This window comes from Copidosoma floridanum, unplaced genomic scaffold (assembly GCF_036245765.1).
Source record: "Copidosoma floridanum isolate Cflo_tuat_1 unplaced genomic scaffold, Cflo_Japanese_pri ptg000001l, whole genome shotgun sequence".
NCBI classification, from domain to species: domain Eukaryota; kingdom Metazoa; phylum Arthropoda; class Insecta; order Hymenoptera; family Encyrtidae; genus Copidosoma; species Copidosoma floridanum.
Window position 1 is genome coordinate 2,619,706 of NW_028321878.1, and position 23,489 is coordinate 2,643,194.

Here is a 23,489-nt window from a genome sequence, read left to right on the forward strand (position 1 = left end):
AATGGTATTCTGGACGCACTTAGAAGATTATTTAGATGTTATAAGAATTTGTAAAGCAATGGCTAAGGCTTAGTCTACGTAAATTAAAAATAAAGAATTTTCAATTATTCGTGATTCCAAATTAACGCCCTTTTTGCCATATCTCCATTATTTACGGAGATACGGGCGTTTAAAGTTTTGGCAATTTTTTCTTATATAAATTTTGAATTATTAGCAGTCTTACAGCTTTGTTCTTGCTTTTAATGGTATTCTAGACGCTCTTAGAAGATTATCCAATTGTTAGCTCAATTTTTTAAGCATTGGCTATGGCTTAGTCTACGTAAATTTAAGAAAAACAATTTTTAATTTTAACTAATTCCAAATTAACGCCCTTTTTGCCATATCTCCATTATTTACGGAGATACGGGCGTTTAAAGTTTTGGCAATTTTTCCTTATAAATATTTTGAATTATTAGCAGTCCTACAGCTTTGTACCTGCTCTTAATGGTATTCTCGACGCTCTCAGAAGATTATTTAGTTGTTAAAAGAATTTTCGAGGCAATGGCTAATGCTTAGTCTACGCAAATTAAAAAAAAAGAATTTTTTATTTTTACTAATTCAAAATTAACGCCTTTTTTGCCATATCCCCATTATTTACGGAGATGCGGGCATTTAAAGTTTTGGCAATTTTTTCTTATAAATATTTTGAATTATTAGCAGCCCTACAGCTTTGTACTCGCTTTTAATAGTATTCTGGACGCTCTTAGAACATTATTTAGTTGTTAAAAGAATTTGTAAAGCAATGGCTAAGGCTTAGTCTACGTACATTAAAAAAAAAGAATTTTTAATTTTTCGTGATTCCAAATTAACGCCCTTTTTGCCATATCTCCATTATTTACGGAGATACGGGCGATTTAAGATTTGGCAATGTTTTCTTATAAAACTTTAGACTTATTAGCAGTCCTACAGCATTGTACTCTCTCTTATTGGTATTCTATACGCGCTCAGAAGATTATTTAGTTGTTAGAAAAATTTTTAAAGCAATGGCCAAGGCTTAGTCTACGTGAATTTAAAAAAAAAAATTTTTAATTTTTACTGATTCCAAATTAACGCCTTTTTTGCCATATCCCCATTATTTACGGAAATACGGGCGTTTAAAGTTTTGGCAATTTTTTCTCATAAATATTTTGAATTATTAGCAGCCCTACAGCTTTGTACTCGCTTTTAATGGTATTCTCGACGCTCTTAGAAGATTATACAGTTGTTAAAAGAAATTTTAAAGCAATGACCAAGGCTTAGTCTACGTAAATTAAAAAAAAAAAAATATTAATCATTCGTGATTCTAAATTAACGTCCTTTTTGCCGTATCTCCATTATTTCCGAAGATACGGGCGATTTTTGTTTTGGCCATTTTTTCTTATAGAAATTTTGAATTATAAGCAGTCCTACAGCTTTGTACTCGATCTTAATGGTATTCTAGACGCTCTCAGAAAATTATTTAGTTGTTAAAAGGATTTTCAAGGCAATGGCCAAGGCTGAATCTATGTAAATTAAAAAAAAAAAAATTTCATTTTTAATGATTTCAAATTAACGCCCTTTTTGCCATATCTCTATTATTTACGGAGATACAAGCGTTTAAAGTTTTGGCAATTTTTTCTCGTAGAAATTTTGAATTATTAGCAGTCCTACAGCTTTGTACTCGCCATTAATGGTGATCTCGACGCTCTTAGAAGATTATACAGTTGTTAAAAGAATTTTTAAAGCAATGACCAAGGCTTAGTCTACGTAAATACAAAAAAAAAAATTTTTAATTATTCGTGATTCCAAATTAACGTCCTTTTTGCCATATCTCCATTATTTACGGAGATACGGGCGATTTTAGTTTTGGCAATTTTTTCTTATAGAAATTTTGAATTATTAGCAGTCCTACAGCTTTGTACTCGATCTTAATGGTATTCTAGACGCTCTCAAAAGATTATTTAGTTGTTAAAAGAATTTTCAAGGCAATGGCTAATGCTTAGTCTACGTATATTAAAAAAAAAGAATTTTTAATTTTTAATGATTCCAAATTAACGCCCTTTTTGCCATATCTCTATTAATAACGGAGATACAAGTGTTTAAAGGTTTGGCATTTTTTCTTATAGAAATTTTGAATTATTAGCAGTCCTACAGCTTTGTACTCGCTTTTAATGGTATTCTGGACGCTCTCAGAAGATTATACAGTTGTTAAAAGAATTTTTAAGGCAATGGCCAAGGTTTAGTCTACGTAAATTGAAAAAAAAAAATTTTTAATTATTCGTGATTCCAAATTAACGTCCTTTTTGCCATATCTTCATTATTTACGGAGATACGTGCGGTTAAAGTTTTGGGAATTTTTTCTTAAAAAATGTTGAATTATTAGCAGTCCTACAGCTTTGTACCTGCTCTTAATGGTATTCTCGACGCTCTTAGAAGATTATAGAGTTGTTAAAAGAATTTTTAAAGCAATGGCCAAGGCTTAGTCTACGTAAATTAAAAAAAAAAATTTTTAATTATTCGTGATTCCAAATTAACGTCCTTTTTGCCATATCTCCATTATTTACGGAGATACGGGCGGTTAAAGTTTTGGGAATTTTTTCTTATAAAAATTTTGAATTATTAGCAGTCCTACAGCATTGTACTCTCTCTTATTGGTATTCTATACGCGCTCAGAAGATTATTTAGTTGTTAGAAAAATTTTTAAAGCAATGGCCAAGGCTTAGTCTACGTGAATTTAAAAAAAAAAATTTTTAATTTTTACTGATTCCAAATTAACGCCTTTTTTGCCATATCCCCATTATTTACGGAGATACGGGCGTTTAAAGTTTTGGCAATTTTTTCTCATAAATATTTTGAATTATTAGCAGCCCTACAGCTTTGTACTCGCTTTTAATGGTATTCTCGACGCTCTTAGAAGATTATACAGTTGTTAAAAGAAATTTTAAAGCAATGACCAAGGCTTAGTCTACGTAAATTAAAAAAAAAAAAATATTAATCATTCGTGATTCTAAATTAACGTCCTTTTTGCCGTATCTCCATTATTTCCGAAGATACGGGCGATTTTTGTTTTGGCCATTTTTTCTTATAGAAATTTTGAATTATAAGCAGTCCTACAGCTTTGTACTCGATCTTAATGGTATTCTAGACGCTCTCAGAAAATTATTTAGTTGTTAAAAGGATTTTCAAGGCAATGGCCAAGGCTGAATCTATGTAAATTAAAAAAAAAAAAATTTCATTTTTAATGATTTCAAATTAACGCCCTTTTTGCCATATCTCTATTATTTACGGAGATACAAGCGTTTAAAGTTTTGGCAATTTTTTCTCGTAGAAATTTTGAATTATTAGCAGTCCTACAGCTTTGTACTCGCCATTAATGGTGATCTCGACGCTCTTAGAAGATTATACAGTTGTTAAAAGAATTTTTAAAGCAATGACCAAGGCTTAGTCTACGTAAATACAAAAAAAAAAATTTTTAATTATTCGTGATTCCAAATTAACGTCCTTTTTGCCATATCTCCATTATTTACGGAGATACGGGCGATTTTAGTTTTGGCAATTTTTTCTTATAGAAATTTTGAATTATTAGCAGTCCTACAGCTTTGTACTCGATCTTAATGGTATTCTAGACGCTCTCAAAAGATTATTTAGTTGTTAAAAGAATTTTCAAGGCAATGGCTAATGCTTAGTCTACGTATATTAAAAAAAAAGAATTTTTAATTTTTAATGATTCCAAATTAACGCCCTTTTTGCCATATCTCTATTAATAACGGAGATACAAGTGTTTAAAGGTTTGGCATTTTTTCTTATAGAAATTTTGAATTATTAGCAGTCCTACAGCTTTGTACTCGCTTTTAATGGTATTCTGGACGCTCTCAGAAGATTATAGAGTTGTTAAAAGAATTTTTAAAGCAATGGCCAAGGCTTAGTCTACGTAAATTAAAAAAAAAAATTTTTAATTATTCGTGATTCCAAATTAACGTCCTTTTTGCCATATCTCCATTATTTACGGAGATACGGGCGGTTAAAGTTTTGGGAATTTTTTCTTATAAAAATTTTGAATTATTAGCAGTCCTACAGCATTGTACTCACTCTTATTGGTATTCTAGACGCTCTCAGAAGATTATTTAGTTGTTAAAAGAAATTTTAAAGCAATGACCAAGGCTTAGTCTACGTAAATTAAAAAAAAAAAAATATTAATCATTCGTGATTCTAAATTAACGTCCTTTTTGCCGTATCTCCATTATTTCCGAAGATACGGGCGATTTTTGTTTTGGCCATTTTTTCTTACAGAAATTTTGAATTATAAGCAGTCCTACAGCTTTGTACTCGATCTTAATGGTATTCTCGACGCTCTTAGAAGATTATAGAGTTGTTAAAAGAATTTTTAAAGCAATGGCCAAGGCTTAGTCTACGTAAATTAAAAAAAAAAATTTTTAATTATTCGTGATTCCAAATTAACGTCCTTTTTGCCATATCTCCATTATTTACGGAGATACGGGCGGTTAAAGTTTTGGGAATTTTTTCTTATAAAAATTTTGAATTATTAGCAGTCCTACAGCATTGTACTCTCTCTTATTGGTATTCTATACGCGCTCAGAAGATTATTTAGTTGTTAGAAAAATTTTTAAAGCAATGGCCAAGGCTTAGTCTACGTGAATTTAAAAAAAAAAATTTTTAATGTTTACTGATTCCAAATTAACGCCTTTTTTGCCATATCCCCATTATTTACGGAGATACGGGCGTTTAAAGTTTTGGCAATTTTTTCTCATAAATATTTTGAATTATTAGCAGCCCTACAGCTTTGTACTCGCTTTTAATGGTATTCTCGACGCTCTTAGAAGATTATACAGTTGTTAAAAGAAATTTTAAAGCAATGACCAAGGCTTAGTCTACGTAAATTAAAAAAAAAAAAATATTAATCATTCGTGATTCTAAATTAACGTCCTTTTTGCCGTATCTCCATTATTTCCGAAGATACGGGCGATTTTTGTTTTGGCCATTTTTTCTTATAGAAATTTTGAATTATAAGCAGTCCTACAGCTTTGTACTCGATCTTAATGGTATTCTAGACGCTCTCAGAAAATTATTTAGTTGTTAAAAGGATTTTCAAGGCAATGGCCAAGGCTGAATCTATGTAAATTAAAAAAAAAAAAATTTCATTTTTAATGATTTCAAATTAACGCCCTTTTTGCCATATCTCTATTATTTACGGAGATACAAGCGTTTAAAGTTTTGGCAATTTTTTCTCGTAGAAATTTTGAATTATTAGCAGTCCTACAGCTTTGTACTCGCCATTAATGGTGATCTCGACGCTCTTAGAAGATTATACAGTTGTTAAAAGAATTTTTAAAGCAATGACCAAGGCTTAGTCTACGTAAATACAAAAAAAAAAATTTTTAATTATTCGTGATTCCAAATTAACGTCCTTTTTGCCATATCTCCATTATTTACGGAGATACGGGCGATTTTAGTTTTGGCAATTTTTTCTTATAGAAATTTTGAATTATTAGCAGTCCTACAGCTTTGTACTCGATCTTAATGGTATTCTAGACGCTCTCAAAAGATTATTTAGTTGTTAAAAGAATTTTCAAGGCAATGGCTAATGCTTAGTCTACGTATATTAAAAAAAAAGAATTTTTAATTTTTAATGATTCCAAATTAACGCCCTTTTTGCCATATCTCTATTAATAACGGAGATACAAGTGTTTAAAGGTTTGGCATTTTTTCTTATAGAAATTTTGAATTATTAGCAGTCCTACAGCTTTGTTCTCGCTTTTAATGGTATTCTGGACGCTCTTAGAAGATTATAGAGTTGTTAAAAGAATTTTTAAAGCAATGGCCAAGGCTTAGTCTACGTAAATTAAAAAAAAAAATTTTTAATTATTCGTGATTCCAAATTAACGTCCTTTTTGCCATATCCCCATTATTTACGGAGATACGGGCGTTTAAAGTTTTGGCAATTTTTTCTCATAAATATTTTGAATTATTAGCAGCCCTACAGCTTTGTACTCGCTTTTAATGGTATTCTCGACGCTCTTAGAAGATTATACAGTTGTTAAAAGAAATTTTAAAGCAATGACCAAGGCTTAGTCTACGTAAATTAAAAAAAAAAATTTTTAATTATTCGTGATTCCAAATTAACGTCCTTTTTGCCATATCTCCATTATTTACGGAGATACGGGCGGTTAAAGTTTTGGGAATTTTTTCTTATAAAAATTTTGAATTATTAGCAGTCCTACAGCATTGTACTCACTCTTATTGGTATTCTAGACGCTCTCAGAAGATTATTTAGTTGTTAAAAGAATTTGTAAAGCAATGGCTAAGGCTTAGTCTACGTAAATTAATAAAAAAAAATTTTTAATTTTTTGTGATTCCAAATTAACGCCCTTTTTGCCATATCTCTATTATTTACGGAGATACAAGCGTTTAAAGGTTTGGCAATTTTTTCTTATAAAACTTTAGACTTATTAGCAGTTCTACAACATTGTAATCACTATTATTGGTATTCTGGACGCTCACAGAAAATTATCCAGTTGTTAGCTCAATTTTTAAGGCAATGGCTAAGGTTTAGTCTACGTAAATTAAAGAATAAGAATTTTTTATTTTTACTGATTCCAAATTAACGCCCTTTTTGCCATATCTCCATTATTTACGGAGATACGGGTGGTTAAAGTTTTGGGAATTTTTTCTTATAAAAATTTTGAATTATTAGCAGTCCTACAGCTTTGTACTCGATCTTAATGGTATTCTAGACGCTCTCAGAAGATTATTTAGTTGTTAAAAGAATTTTCAAGGCAATGGCTAATGCTAAGTCTACGTATATTAAAAAAAAAGAATTTTCAATTTTTAATGATTCCAAATTAACGCCCTTTTTGCCATATCTCTATTATTAACGGAGATACAAGCGTTTAAAGGTTTGGCAATTTTTTCTTATAGAAATTTTGAATTATTAGCAGTCCTACAGCTTTGTACCTGCTCCTAATGGTATTCTGGACGCACTTAGAAGATTATTCAGTTGTTATAAGAATTTGTAAAGCAACGGCTAAGGCTTAGTCTAAGTAAATTAAAAATAAAGAATTTTCAACTTTTACTGATTCCAAATTAACGCCTTTTTTGCCATATCTCCATTATTTACGGAGATACGGGCGTTTAAAGTTTTGGCAATTTTTTCTTATATAAATTTTGAATTATTAGCAGTCCTACAGCTTTGTACCTGCTCTTAATGGTATTCTCGACGCTCTTAGAAGATTATTCAGTTGTTATAAGAATTTGTAAAGCAACGGCTAAGGCTTAGTCTAAGTAAATTAAAAATAAAGAATTTTCAACTTTTACTGATTCCAAATTAACGCCCTTTTTGCCATATCTCCATTATTTACGGAGATACGGGTGGTTAAAGTTTTGGGAATTTTTTCTTATAAAAATTTTGAATTATTAGCAGTCCTACAGCTTTGTACTCGATCTTAATGGTATTCTAGACGCTCTCAGAAGATTATTTAGTTGTTAAAAGAATTTTCAAGGCAATGGCTAATGCTAAGTCTACGTATATTAAAAAAAAAGAATTTTCAATTTTTAATGATTCCAAATTAACGCCCTTTTTGCCATATCTCTATTATTAACGGAGATACAAGCGTTTAAAGGTTTGGCAATTTTTTCTTATAGAAATTTTGAATTATTAGCAGTCCTACAGCTTTGTACCTGCTCCTAATGGTATTCTGGACGCACTTAGAAGATTATTCAGTTGTTAAAAGAATTTGTAAAGCAATGGCTAAGGCTTAGTCTACGTAAAGTAAAAAAAAAGAATTTTTTATTTTTACTGATTCCAAATTAACGCCTTTTTTGCCATATCTCCATTATTTACGGAGATACGGGCGTTTAAAGTTTTGGCAATTTTTTCTTATAAATATTTTGAATTATTAGCAGCCCTACAGCTTTGTACTCGCTTTTAATAGTATTCTGGACGCTCTTAGAAGATTATTTAGTTGTTAAAAGAATTTGTAAAGCAATGGCTAAGGCTTAGTCTACGTAAAGTAAAAAAAAAGAATTTTTTATTTTTACTGATTCCAAATTAACGCCTTTTTTGCCATATCTCCATTATTTCCGAAGATACGGGCGTTTGAAGTTTTGGCAATTTTTTTTTATAAATATTTTGAATTATTAGCAGCCCTACAGCTTTGTACTCGCTTTTAATGGTATTCTCGATGCTCTTAGAAGATTGTACAGGTGTTAAAAGAATTTTTAAAGCAATGGCTAATGCTTAGTCTACGTATATTGAAAAAAAAAATTTTTAATTTTTAATGATTCCAAATTAACGCCCTTTTTGCCATATCTCTATTATTTACGGAGATACAAGCGTTTAAAGTTTTGGCAATTTTTTCTTATACAAATTTTGAATTATTAGCAGTCTTACAGCTTTGTTCTTGCTTTTAATGGTATTCTAGACGCTCTTAGAAGATTATCCAATTGTTAGCTCAATTTTTTAAGCATTGGCTATGGCTTAGTCTACGTAAATTTAAGAAAAACAATTTTTAATTTTAACTAATTCCAAATTAACGCCCTTTTTGCCATATCTCCATTATTTACGGAGATACGGGCGATTGAAGATTTGGCAATGTTTTCTTATAAAACTTTAGACTTATTAGCAGTCCTACAGCATTGTACTCTCTCTTATTGGTATTCTAGACTCGCTCAGAAGATTATTTAGTTGTTAGAAAAATTTTTAAAGCAATGGCTAGGGGTTAGTCTACGTAAATTTAAAAAAAAAATTTTTAATTTTTACTGATTCCAAATTAACGCCCTTTTTGCCATATCTCCATTATTTACGGGGATACGGGCGTTTTAAGTTTTGGCAATTTTTTCTCATAAAAATTTAGACTGTTTAGCAGTTCTACAGCATTGTAATCACTCTTAATGGTATTCTGGACGCTCTTAGAACATTATTTAGTTGTTAAAAGAATTTGTAAAGCAATGGCTAAGGCTTAGTCTACGTACATTAAAAAAAAAGAATTTTTAATTTTTCGTGATTCCAAATTAACGCCCTTTTTGCCATATCTCCATTATTTACGGAGATACGGGCGATTTAAGATTTGGCAATGTTTTCTTATAAAACTTTAGACTTATTAGCAGTCCTACAGCATTGTACTCTCTCTTATTGGTATTCTATACGCGCTCAGAAGATTATTTAGTTGTTAGAAAAATTTTTAAAGCAATGGCCAAGGCTTAGTCTACGTGAATTTAAAAAAAAAAATTTTTAATTTTTACTGATTCCAAATTAACGCCTTTTTTGCCATATCCCCATTATTTACGGAGATACGGGCGTTTAAAGTTTTGGCAATTTTTTCTCATAAATATTTTGAATTATTAGCAGCCCTACAGCTTTGTACTCGCTTTTAATGGTATTCTCGACGCTCTTAGAAGATTATACAGTTGTTAAAAGAAATTTTAAAGCAATGACCAAGGCTTAGTCTACGTAAATTAAAAAAAAAAAAATATTAATCATTCGTGATTCTAAATTAACGTCCTTTTTGCCGTATCTCCATTATTTCCGAAGATACGGGCGATTTTTGTTTTGGCCATTTTTTCTCATAGAAATTTTGAATTATAAGCAGTCCTACAGCTTTGTACTCGATCTTAATGGTATTCTAGACGCTCTCAGAAAATTATTTAGTTGTTAAAAGGATTTTCAAGGCAATGGCCAAGGCTGAATCTATGTAAATTAAAAAAAAAAAAATTTCATTTTTAATGATTTCAAATTAACGCCCTTTTTGCCATATCTCTATTATTTACGGAGATACAAGCGTTTAAAGTTTTGGCAATTTTTTCTCGTAGAAATTTTGAATTATTAGCAGTCCTACAGCTTTGTACTCGCCATTAATGGTGATCTCGACGCTCTTAGAAGATTATACAGTTGTTAAAAGAATTTTTAAAGCAATGACCAAGGCTTAGTCTACGTAAATACAAAAAAAAAAATTTTTAATTATTCGTGATTCCAAATTAACGTCCTTTTTGCCATATCTCCATTATTTACGGAGATACGGGCGATTTTAGTTTTGGCAATTTTTTCTTATAGAAATTTTGAATTATTAGCAGTCCTACAGCTTTGTACTCGATCTTAATGGTATTCTAGACGCTCTCAAAAGATTATTTAGTTGTTAAAAGAATTTTCAAGGCAATGGCTAATGCTTAGTCTACGTATATTAAAAAAAAAGAATTTTTAATTTTTAATGATTCCAAATTAACGCCCTTTTTGCCATATCTCTATTAATAACGGAGATACAAGTGTTTAAAGGTTTGGCATTTTTTCTTATAGAAATTTTGAATTATTAGCAGTCCTACAGCTTTGTACTCGCTTTTAATGGTATTCTGGACGCTCTCAGAAGATTATACAGTTGTTAAAAGAATTTTTAAGGCAATGGCCAAGGTTTAGTCTACGTAAATTGAAAAAAAAAAATTTTTAATTATTCGTGATTCCAAATTAACGTCCTTTTTGCCATATCTTCATTATTTACGGAGATACGTGCGGTTAAAGTTTTGGGAATTTTTTCTTATAAAAATGTTGAATTATTAGCAGTCCTACAGCTTTGTACCTGCTCTTAATGGTATTCTCGACGCTCTTAGAAGATTAAAGAGTTGTTAAAAGAATTTTTAAAGCAATGGCCAAGGCTTAGTCTACGTAAATTAAAAAAAAAAATTTTTAATTATTCGTGATTCCAAATTAACGTCCTTTTTGCCATATCTCCATTATTTACGGAGATACGGGCGGTTAAAGTTTTGGGAATTTTTTCTTATAAAAATTTTGAATTATTAGCAGTCCTACAGCATTGTTCTCTCTCTTATTGGTATTCTATACGCGCTCAGAAGATTATTTAGTTGTTAGAAAAATTTTTAAAGCAATGGCCAAGGCTTAGTCTACGTGAATTTAAAAAAAAAAATTTTTAATTTTTACTGATTCCAAATTAACGCCTTTTTTGCCATATCCCCATTATTTACGGAGATACGGGCGTTTAAAGTTTTGGCAATTTTTTCTCATAAATATTTTGAATTATTAGCAGCCCTACAGCTTTGTACTCGCTTTTAATGGTATTCTCGACGCTCTTAGAAGATTATACAGTTGTTAAAAGAAATTTTAAAGCAATGACCAAGGCTTAGTCTACGTAAATTAAAAAAAAAAAAATATTAATCATTCGTGATTCTAAATTAACGTCCTTTTTGCCGTATCTCCATTATTTCCGAAGATACGGGCGATTTTTGTTTTGGCCATTTTTTCTTATAGAAATTTTGAATTATAAGCAGTCCTACAGCTTTGTACTCGATCTTAATGGTATTCTAGACGCTCTCAGAAAATTATTTAGTTGTTAAAAGGATTTTCAAGGCAATGGCCAAGGCTGAATCTATGTAAATTAAAAAAAAAAAAATTTCATTTTTAATGATTTCAAATTAACGCCCTTTTTGCCATATCTCTATTATTTACGGAGATACAAGCGTTTAAAGTTTTGGCAATTTTTTCTCGTAGAAATTTTGAATTATTAGCAGTCCTACAGCTTTGTACTCGCCATTAATGGTGATCTCGACGCTCTTAGAAGATTATACAGTTGTTAAAAGAATTTTTAAAGCAATGACCAAGGCTTAGTCTACGTAAATACAAAAAAAAAAATTTTTAATTATTCGTGATTCCAAATTAACGTCCTTTTTGCCATATCTCCATTATTTACGGAGATACGGGCGATTTTAGTTTTGGCAATTTTTTCTTATAGAAATTTTGAATTATTAGCAGTCCTACAGCTTTGTACTCGATCTTAATGGTATTCTAGACGCTCTCAAAAGATTATTTAGTTGTTAAAAGAATTTTCAAGGCAATGGCTAATGCTTAGTCTACGTATATTAAAAAAAAAGAATTTTTAATTTTTAATGATTCCAAATTAACGCCCTTTTTGCCATATCTCTATTAATAACGGAGATACAAGTGTTTAAAGGTTTGGCAATTTTTTCTTATAAAACTTTAGACTTATTCGCAGTTCTACAACATTGTAATCACTATTATTGGTATTCTGGACGCTCACAGAAAATTATCCAGTTGTTAGCTCAATTTTTAAGGCAATGGCTAAGGTTTAGTCTACGTAAATTAAAGAATAAGAATTTTTTATTTTTACTGATTCCAAATTAACGCCCTTTTTGCCATATCTCCATTATTTACGGAGATACGGGTGGTTAAAGTTTTGGGAATTTTTTCTTATAAAAATTTTGAATTATTAGCAGTCCTACAGCTTTGTACTCGATCTTAATGGTATTCTAGACGCTCTCAGAAGATTATTTAGTTGTTAAAAGAATTTTCAAGGCAATGGCTAATGCTAAGTCTACGTATATTAAAAAAAAAGAATTTTTAATTTTTAATGATTCCAAATTAACGCCCTTTTTGCCATATCTCTATTATTAACGGAGATACAAGCGTTTAAAGGTTTGGCAATTTTTTCTTATAGAAATTTTGAATTATTAGCAGTCCTACAGCTTTGTACTCGCTTTTAATGGTATTCTGGACGCACTTAGAAGATTTTTCAGTTGTTATAAGAATTTGTAAAGCAACGGCTAAGGCTTAGTCTAAGTAAATTAAAAATAAAGAATTTTCAACTTTTACTGATTCCAAATTAACGCCTTTTTTGCCATATCTCCATTATTTACGGAGATACGGGCGTTTAAAGTTTTGGCAATTTTTTCTTATATAAATTTTGAATTATTAGCAGTCCTACAGCTTTGTACCTGCTCTTAATGGTATTCTCGACGCTCTTAGAAGATTATTCAGTTGTTATAAGAATTTGTAAAGCAACGGCTAAGGCTTAGTCTAAGTAAATTAAAAATAAAGAATTTTCAACTTTTACTGATTCCAAATTAACGCCCTTTTTGCCATATCTCCATTATTTACGGAGATACGGGTGGTTAAAGTTTTGGGAATTTTTTCTTATAAAAATTTTGAATTATTAGCAGTCCTACAGCTTTGTACTCGATCTTAATGGTATTCTAGACGCTCTCAGAAGATTATTTAGTTGTTAAAAGAATTTTCAAGGCAATGGCTAATGCTAAGTCTACGTATATTAAAAAAAAAGAATTTTCAATTTTTAATGATTCCAAATTAACGCCCTTTTTGCCATATCTCTATTATTAACGGAGATACAAGCGTTTAAAGGTTTGGCAATTTTTTCTTATAGAAATTTTGAATTATTAGCAGTCCTACAGCTTTGTACCTGCTCCTAATGGTATTCTGGACGCACTTAGAAGATTATTCAGTTGTTAAAAGAATTTGTAAAGCAATGGCTAAGGCTTAGTCTACGTAAAGTAAAAAAAAAGAATTTTTTATTTTTACTGATTCCAAATTAACGCCTTTTTTGCCATATCTCCATTATTTACGGAGATACGGGCGTTTAAAGTTTTGGCAATTTTTTCTTATAAATATTTTGAATTATTAGCAGCCCTACAGCTTTGTACTCGCTTTTAATAGTATTCTGGACGCTCTTAGAAGATTATTTAGTTGTTAAAAGAATTTGTAAAGCAATGGCTAAGGCTTAGTCTACGTAAAGTAAAAAAAAAGAATTTTTTATTTTTACTGATTCCAAATTAACGCCTTTTTTGCCATATCTCCATTATTTACGAAGATACGGGCGTTTGAAGTTTTGGCAATTTTTTCTTATAAATATTTTGAATTATTAGCAGCCCTACAGCTTTGTACTCGCTTTTAATGGTATTCTCGACGCTCTTAGAAGATTGTACAGTTGTTAAAAGAATTTTTAAAGCAATGGCTAATGCTTAGTCTACGTATATTGAAAAAAAAAATTTTTAATTTTTAATGATTCCAAATTAACGCCCTTTTTGCCATATCTCTATTATTTACGGAGATACAAGCGTTTAAAGTTTTGGCAATTTTTTCTTGTAGAAATTTTGAATTATTAGCAGTCCTACAGCTTTGTACTCGCTTTTAATGGTATTCTGGACGCACTTAGAAGATTATTCAGTTGTTGAAAGAATCTTTAAAGCAATGGCCAAGGCTTAGTCTACGTAAATGAAAAATAAAGAATTTTTAGATTTTAATGATCTCAAATTAACGCCCTTTTTGCCATATCTCTATTATTAACGGAGATACAAGCGTTTTAAGTTTTGGCAATTTTTTCTTATAAATATTTTGAATTATTAGCAGCCCTACAGCTTTGTACTCGGTTTTAATAGTATTCTGGACGCTCTCAGAAGATTATTTAGTTGTTAGAAAAATTTTTAAAGCAATGGCTAGGGGTTAGTCTACGTAAATTTAAAAAAAAAAATTTTCAATTTTTACTGATTCCAAATTAACGCCTTTTTTGCCATATCCCCATTATTTACGGAGATACGGGCGTTTAAAGTTTTGGCAATTTTTTCTTATAAATATTTTGAATTATTAGCAGCCCTACGGCTTTGTACTCGGTTTTAATAGTATTCTGGACGCTCTCAGAAGATTATCCAGTTGTTAAAAGAATTTTTGAAGCAATGGCCAAGGCTTAGTCTACATAAATAAAAAAAAAATTTTTTAATTTTTCGTGATTCCAAATTAACGCCCTTTTTGCTAATGTCCATTATTTACGAAGATACGGGCGTTTGAAGTTTTGGCAATTTTTTCTTATAAATATTTTGAATTATTAGCAGCCCTACAGCTTTGTACCTGCTCTTAATGGTATTCTCGACGCTCTTAGAAGATTATACAGTTGTTAAAAGAATTTGTAAAGCAATGGCCAAGGCTTAGCCTACGTAAATTAAAAAAAAAAATTTTAATTATTCGTGATTCCAAATGAACGTCCTTTTTGCCATATCTCCATTATTTACGGAGATACGGGCGGTTAAAGTTTTGGCAATTTTTTCTTATAAATATTTTGAATTATTAGCAGCCCTACGGCTTTGTACTCGGTTTTAATAGTATTCTGGACGCTCTCAGAAGATTATCCAGTTGTTAAAAGAATTTTTGAAGCAATGGCCAAGGCTTAGTCTACATAAATTAAAAAAAAAATTTTTTAATTTTTCGTGATTCCAAATTAACGCCCTTTTTGCCATATGTCCATTATTTACGAAGATACGGGCGTTTGAAGTTTTGGCAATTTTTTCTTATAAATGTTTTGAATTATTAGCAGTCCTACAGCATTGTACTCGATCTTAATGGTATTCTAGACGCTCTCAGAAGATTATTTAGTTGTTAAAAGAATTTTCAAGGCAATGGCTAATGCTTAGTTTACGTATATTAAAAAAAAAGAATTTTTAATTTTTAATGATTCCAAATTAACGCCCTTTTTGCGATATCTCCATTATTTACGGTGATACGGGCGTTTAAAGTTTTTGCAATTTTTTCTTATAAAAATATTGAATCCGTATGTAGTTATCGTAGTGGGGGGAACAAAAATATTAACGTTTACGAGAACTTTTAAGATGTAACGTACCAACTTCACGAATGCAATGCCCTTTCACGGAAACTCTTATCCAAGAAAAAACAGATTTTACTGGGAAATCCCAACACTCCCATACTAAAATACTCGCAGCACCTCTCTGTTTCAAAAACTTAAAAAAAAGAAGCTGTGGAGCATCGTTGCACGCTAATTTCACGTGTGGTTAAAAAAAAAAAAAAAAAAAAAAAAACACTAGCGAAATGAAAAATGGGATGGAGCAGCGAGCTCGGCAAGAAGCGTGTACAGCTGTACAGTGCAGCGCTGCGTGGCGAATTAGTTCGGGCGTCCTAGAGTGGAAATTCAAGAAGTGTAACGAGGCTTGGCTGCCGGCGGTATGCGCGCGGAGTAGGTATATCTGGAGAGAGTCGGGAGGAGGTGTACTTTTGGTTATCCACTTGTCAGCGGGCTCGTTTCCTCCTTCTTTTTTTTCCTCCCCCTTCTTCTTCTTGACGGCGTTTTGAGAGACACTGAATGGGACAAAAAAAGCCAGACTCAGCGGACGGCCCCGAAAAATAGGTTGCGCCAAGAGATGGCCACGGGGGACACGACCACCCTCCCCTATCTATACTTACGTACACACCTTGAGCATCAAATGAATACCGTGTTCTTCGATATTGAAAAACTGATCTAAAAACGTATGTGTTTTTTTCTTTTGCTTTTTTTTTTCTTCAAATTGTCAAAGGAGCTTGTCGTCACTATTTTCAAAACACGAAAATATGCGCGTCACACGGCATGTAAATGTGCTCTTTGCCCAGAGGATAAAAAATAGACAAAACAGCCCATGGCACGGATGGCACATTCGCGTTATTTACGAAGACAGAGCGCCTCTATTTTATCCTCTCTATATAAATAAACATCGGATCCGTACGTAAATAAATAAATAAATACACCGGCACGAGGGGATTTCAAATAATAGAGGGTTACACGTGAGCGGCGGGAGAGTTATATCGGGGCTCGTTCAATTTTCATCGGAGTATGGCTTAATCAACCGGCGCCGGAAAGCCGTGCCGTTTCAAATTGTGCGCGAAAAAGTATGCAAATTAAATAACTCGGTCGTAAAACAGTTCGCCGACGGTGGGCTCAATTAATTCCGCGGACGGCCGATGAAAAATTACGTAGTGACTCGCACGCGCATCGCTGATATCGCACTATATCCGTGTCAAAAGGCTGTCCGGTTGTAATGTAGAGGTGACGGAGGTTCGTTAAAACTCTGCGAGAGGAGAAAGCACTTTTTACGCTTGCTTGCTGGCCCTCGCTCCAGCGTACGTTAAAAATCGATGATAAGCGTGGAATAACGCAATATATGTGTACGTATATATACGTGTGTAATTAGGTGTTGCGTTCTGTTGATCCTCTCTTTTTCGCTCTCCAACGTAGGGAAACGGAAAAACCTTGAACTCGGGGGGGTTTTTTTTTCTCTTCCCTCTTTTTCCGTAGAAATACCTGAATCCGCGAAATTCTTTGTTTTACGAGGAGCAGAGTTTGCGAACGCGAGAATCGCAGTCAAACGGATATTTTAAAAATACATGTAACCACCCTCCAATTATTACGGAAACAAAAGCATCACCAAGGCTCCTTAGCGCAGTTTTTTCGTCTGATGCTTGGCTGCCGAAAGAGATGAAAAGCGGTGGTTGTCACACTTTCTCCCAACGAAGCCTCTTCGCGAAAAAAAGAGAATAAGGGCTGCTCGTGAGAGGAGAAAAATTAAACGAGAGAAGAAAGGAGGTCAGCGGATGTTTCGACGACGGAAAACCAGCCCACGGCCGAAGGGGGCTTAATTTTTGGTGCTACTGCTAGTGTCAGTATGCGTGGTAAAACGCATGGTAGATCGGAACACCTCCAGAGGTGTTGTTGTACCTCGGTCGGAAAATTAAAAATTTTCGGGTCGGAAGTGCTGGTACCTGCGTCGTACTTTCGCGCAGCGTATAAGACAGAAAAACTTGAATAGAGCAGAATGAGACGGTCAAAAAAGTAAAATGTTTGCACAACAGCAGCAACAATAAGATTTTCGATTCGATGAGATTTAACGTATGTGGTCAAAAAAGCAGGAAAAACCCCAAATAAATACCCGCCCTACAGACCTATGAGTTCAGTCCGTCGTCCGTCACGGAAGCCGGCGAGCTCGTGAGCGTCAAAACGGCTTCCCGGTAATTGTGCGTAATGGCTCGAACCGTCCCCGCAGGCTCGTTACTCCATATTAGGCCGAAAAGTAGGCCGAGACATTTTTCGCGGCGCAACACAAGAACGCACGAGTCCCCCCCGTCCCGCTCGTGTACAAAACTCGAGCAAACAACTGCGAGAGAGCTGCAGTGGGACGAGAACTCGGGCTGAGGGTACGAAGGGGTGAAAGTACAAGCACCGCTCGAGGTCGAAAATGGTGTTTTACGGAGGGAGGGAGAGGCGTTGGACGACTTGGTGTTGTCGACTACAACAACGGGGAGGGGTGAGAGGAGACGACTGCAGACAGGCCGACAAGTGCGCCGGCGTTATTATTGTACGCCTCTGCTTTCTCAAGCCACACGGCTGGTTTGGCCAGGGGCGATGCGACGTGTCGTTTTCCACGGCCAAACAGAGGGAGCTTGGTTTGCGACTCGTAAATACCACCACCCCCCCTCGTCTCGGTGGCGACATATTTTTATGCCGAGATCGTCCATTGTGCGACGCGTACCTTCCGCTGCGACAGCCCAGCCGGCTTACTTCCGTCCTGTGCTGCAGCTGTCTTATTTTACCCCCACCCCCCCTTTTTTTTTTGTACTTTTGAAAGGACGACGTTTTGTGCTCTTTTTCGCTGGCCACAGGTGAACAGGTAACAGCTGCGGTGGATCGAGCTGACGTCTGGCTGAGGAGGATCTATATGACACACCGGGACCTCGTTTCTCCCATTTTTTTCCCTTTTTTTTTTTTTTTTTTTGGCAGCAGCTCTCGACACGTGAGGACAGGAAATTCCGAAAGAGCTCGGCTCGAGTTATTTACGAGCTCTGCTGCAGTACTAATGATGCTTGATCATTTTGAAATTTTTAACGATCGCCTCATCTCTATCTCTCTTTCTCCAACCTTTTTCTTTTTTTCAAACCAACCTTCATTCGTCCATGCTCTTATGGCTCGACGGAATTTTTACGTAAAAAGGCGTTTTACGTAATTTTAGCCATTTTTCACTGCGACTCGATGTCACCTCGCATGAAAAATTACCTTTCGAATGTTAATTCTGCTGTTTCGGGCTCGCGTTCAACGACCGATGAGCTACCGAGCAGAGAAAAAAAAAAAAAAAATTTGCATTGTTACTTGTGAGGGAGAATGAAAACATGCTTGTCTTTGGTTGTTGCAGATGACCTCAAGGATACCGCAAGTCTGGGAGTGGGGCTAGAGACGCTCTCGAGGATTTCTCTGCCGGGCCAGCAGCCATGTGGCTTCTTATGTATAGCTGTCTCGCTCTACTATCGGCGTCGCAATCGCAAACAGGTATGCCACTCGATCAATAATCGTTACGATATTTATGACTGTGAGTGCACTTATTACAAGTAAAGTGGAATTTATAACGTATTCACGCGATTTTATGCCGTCCTTTGTTCGAACAGGTTTAATGTAATTATCGTGATGTAGGGGCCCACATACGCTTGGCAAAGTAGTTTTTCAATTACGATGGCCATCGATGACTTTTGCATTATCCCGACAACGCAGGTTTGTTCAAATTATTCGTCGATACGCCAACAGTTCAAGTGTGCTCGAATGATGTACGAGCGTCCTCGCCCCTTTTTAATCCACTTTTAGTAATCCAGGGAATTTTGCATGTCAATGAAGCTTTTTAATTAAAACAAATCAAATCCATTAATGAATATTCGAGCAAGCTCTTGCTATTGTACACGACGAGATCCATGAAATTTCAAAAATGGTTGTAAAATTAAATTCCCCCATCGAAACGCGCACTTGAGAATTTCCCCTCGAATCGGAAGCATCACTGGCGTTGATCAGAGTACAATTGAAACGCCTTGGCTCCTCTGTAGAACTCAAAAAAAAAGGGGAAGGGGAGCTGCAAACTCCCGAGTGGACGGATCGAGTGACTGTCGCGTCGAGTAAACTTCCGACGGTAGTGTGTAGCTGATGCGCCAGTCACAGTCTTGAGTTCGTTATTTGCAGTGCCGTGTATATATACCAACACGGAAATGACAATTGAAAACGTGTCTTGCGTTACTTTCGTTCTTTTTCTCGTACCGGGAGCCTTTGCGCGTTTTCGCTTGGCCGTCTGACTGTTTTCGGTTTGTTCTACTACATCGAGATTTTTTTCCCCCACTCACAAACAGAGCCAAGTACTTTGCTCGTAATTTTTATTTACACAAAATGTATTATCGTGCATATTGACTGATGAAGAGCTAAGCCACTCTCTTGGAAACTCTTGTAGTAGCGGGGGGGGTAGTAGTAGTCATAGTCAGTATATAGTCAGACTCGGCTAGCGCAAACTCTGGGTGAAGTATAACTTTAATCTCGCCTCTCGAATCTTAATTATATAAACTTGAGTGATAAAATACTTTATGCTGGAGTTAGTTGTGCATCGTAACTCATTGTGTATGCAAAAAAAAAAAAAAAAAAAAAAAACATTTCAAGCGGATGACATCGTATGGACAAATAGAGAGAAACGGAAAGAAGACGAGGGACAGACAAGCCGAGTATACGCACGAGGACAGGCGGTAGTGGAAAAGGGCCGTGCGTTTATCAGGTCATCGCGGTAATAAATTTATCTCCAGAGCGCGCGCGCGTGTGTGCGCAAAAGCAGTTATAGCTATAGCGACCGCTGGAATCGAGCCAGTATCTCTGTAACTTTCTTCCTTTTTTCTTTTTCTTTTTTTTTTTTCACGGTGACTTATGGCTCCGGCGTGCCACGAACGCCCCGCCCGACGGATGCTCTGTTCTAAGAGTCCCGATGACTCCTCCTCGTGGCGCATTATCTCCTTCCAAACTGTCGGCACTGCCATTTCAGGCTCACCGCCTCTTACCCCTCCCATGGACGGCTCAAGTTCCACGATACCCTATGTATCTCACTTTACCTCGATTGGAATTCTTTTTCCCTCGCGTTTAATTTATCTTCAATAGACCGCTCGTCGGCCTCGTCTTAAATAGTAACAAACACATCCTAGTAAATTGGTGAATTGGCACGGGACAAAAAAGTACTTTTCAGGGGCAAGCGCATATCCATCCGGATCAAACGAAACGAGAAGGAGCTCTCTACCTCTTTCTCTCTAGTGCGCACGAGTGGTCGAGCAAGGCCGAATGATAAAGTGCAAGACTCGCGTTTCTGGTCCGGGTATGGAAAATCCGTCGAATTACCGAGCGAACAAACGGGCCAGTGGGCGCACAACTGTACCGTACAGCGGCAAAGTGCAAAACTAAGCTGCTGGCGTTACGTGTATGCGCTCTCGTATAAATGCGTGGGGAGGGTGTAACAAGTCGCTGCAGCGGCAAAACGTATTTCGCAACGCGACCTGGTATACCTGTACGTATATGGGTAAGCCGGATGGAAGTATAAATCTCACATATACCTAGACTTTTATTGTTTCTCAAGTGGGATATATGTGTATGCCTGACGCCCGGGATTTTTCGTTCCCATCTCGATTAAATTAGGACTTGTGATTCCAAAAAAGAAAAAAAGCACTTTGCTCGTCCATTGATAAATTTCGCAACTGTTGAGAGCGAGCATCCTTCTCTTTGGCTCGTGCAACGGAGGACACGCGCGTCACCGTATAACCTCACGCATAGAGATACGGGTAGCGAGAGCTCCACCCTACTTTCGCAGATGGAATATTGTTTGTTGTTTGCCGTTTCCTTGCACGCGGGGTGTGGGAGGGGGGGAGGAAGAAGAGGCGCAAAACAATTTTCCTTCCCGCGTAGCGAAGGCGTTGTTGTTCCCTCTCGCCTTCGGCGCTCTGTTCTCGCTTATTACTATTAATGTCTTGTTGGCATTACCCGGCGAATGAAAGGGCCAAGGGAAATGTTGTTATTATAAGCATTATTTGAGCGGAACTTTTGTAATTTGCATTTCAAAGTTCGAGCGAGCTCGGGCGCAAACGGACCCAACAGTAATGGACACAAAAATGGAAATACGATTCGCCGACCGCCGAGTTAACTGTACAACGGCTTTTCTTTCAGAGTTTTCTCGTTGTAAGTAAGGTAGTACGTACCTACATTCGCGTTGTTCGGTGGCAAAATTAATTTCTCGCGTGGAATCGGCGCGAGTAACAAATTACCTACGACCGCCGAAATTCGGGGCACGCGCTCGATCGAGTTGAGTTGAATCGACGCTGTTTCACAACTCGGTCCGACGCCGGGTTAATAAATAAGGTTCCCTTCGTACAATAAAAAATGCGTATTACTCGAGCCGTTGAGCTTTGCTGTAACGATTGATTAAAAATAAAGATAGGGTTTAACAACACATACTTTACGAGCACTTCTACGGACGTACAAAATGTCACCGTCGCTTTGCTGGTGGCTTTTTCTTGATTTATGCACTTTTCATTATTGTCATCATCGAAAACTTTCGACAACAATTGCGAAACACTTTTTACACTAGTAGCCTTTGGAAACAAATCTACCAAAGTCAACAGTGATCTTCGCGGTTAATTTTTTTTGTCCCACGGGGGCAATCAAAAAACGCAGCCTCTCCCACGTTATTTATCACGCCGCACTCAAGTAACCTTTTCCGCGGACTTTGTTCTCTTTGCCTGTTGGCTCCGTGGAATTTCAAAGCAGCGGGAACTCCTTGGCCGACTGGCACGTCACTCGGTAGACGCGGCGAAAAAATTATGATGGCCCACGGAACAGGGAAACGATAAAGTTTAACCTGATTCACAAACATTGGGAACGGGAAGAAGAAGAAGAAGAAGGGAAAAAAAGTAGAGGAGCCAAAGTCGGAAGCAGGGCAAAGTTACGACAACGAAATTGCCGAGACGTCAGGGAGACGAGAGGGGCGGAATACCCCTTTCCCCTACGAGGTGGCCGGGGGATGGAGATTTGTTGTGCTTCGAGACAAGTCGACCAGCGAAAAGAAGGGACGAAGAAAAAAAAAAAAAAAATAGAGGTAGGGGGTTGAAAAAGACGAGTCTCTCGAGCACGACTCGTAATCATTGTCTCGGACAAAGGTTGGAAGAGGGACCCTTTATCCGGCAAAAGAGTGACCCATTTCTGTTCTCGGAAACGGGTCGCGTGTACGGACACACTTTACAAACGGTGTAACCACTGCGGGAGCAAAAACACGATCGAAAGTGTGCGCGTGTATCGCAATCTCGCGATCCGCAAATAAAAGTTTGTTCAACTCGGGCCCGTGGGCTGCGGAGATTAAATTAAGATCGAATCTCGAGTTAATGGAAACGAGGGGGTGTACCGGCGGTAAAAAGGCGCCGCGACGGCAAATCGTGATTTTGCGTGCAGCCCCGGCAGGTGTTGGCGGCACGGTCTTTGCCCTCCTCGAAAGTTTGCCCAGCGTGACGCTTCGGACGGAAATTGCGAGCACCCCTTCTTCGCGCGCTCTTTGACGCCAGCGTGCTCCACTGAAATGAAAAATCGCCGCACACCGGCTGAAGTCGCTCTTCCAACATGGAAAACAAAGTTTTGGGTTTTAAATGGAGTCCTGCAGTTATGGCCGACGAGGGCGCTTATTTGTTTCCCAGCTATCCCGTGTTTGACGTGGATGATCGTCACCCCGGGCTATTGTGATTTTATATGCTAATGTGCGAGCACGGCCACGTAAATGACCTCTGTCACTTTTGAATATTCCGAGGAGTAATCGCAAATGGTTTCCTGCTGGCTTCATTTTCCCCAGGGAAATCTTTCTCAAAATCGTCTTTAAACTTTGGCGCGGACGGGATGCATTACCTTGAAAGCAGAGAGCAAAATGGTACTTTGCCATGAAACTCATTGCGTCGAAACGTCGAGCGGGGAATGAAAAAACAATGGAAAAAAAGAAATGGCTGCGATCTAAATAAAGTTGGATCCGAGCAACGCGATTAGAGAAAAATCGAGTCGAGTGCTCTCTCCAAGGGAGGTCCTACTCTTATATGC

At 36.0% G+C, this 23,489-nt stretch overlaps 1 protein-coding gene across 3 annotated transcripts in view; it reads left to right on the forward strand.

The window, feature by feature from the left end:
- Nucleotides 1-23,489, forward strand: part of LOC106640398 (zwei Ig domain protein zig-8) — a 73,464-nt gene that overhangs the window by 36,393 nt on the left and 13,582 nt on the right. For all 3 annotated transcript variants that reach the window (XM_014354425.2, XM_014354427.2, XM_014354426.2), the window contains exon 2: nucleotides 18,769-18,902. In XM_014354425.2, coding sequence (XP_014209911.2) covers nucleotides 18,845-18,902 — 58 coding nt within the window. In that variant the 5' untranslated portion in view covers nucleotides 18,769-18,844. The remainder of the gene's footprint in view (nucleotides 1-18,768; nucleotides 18,903-23,489) is intronic.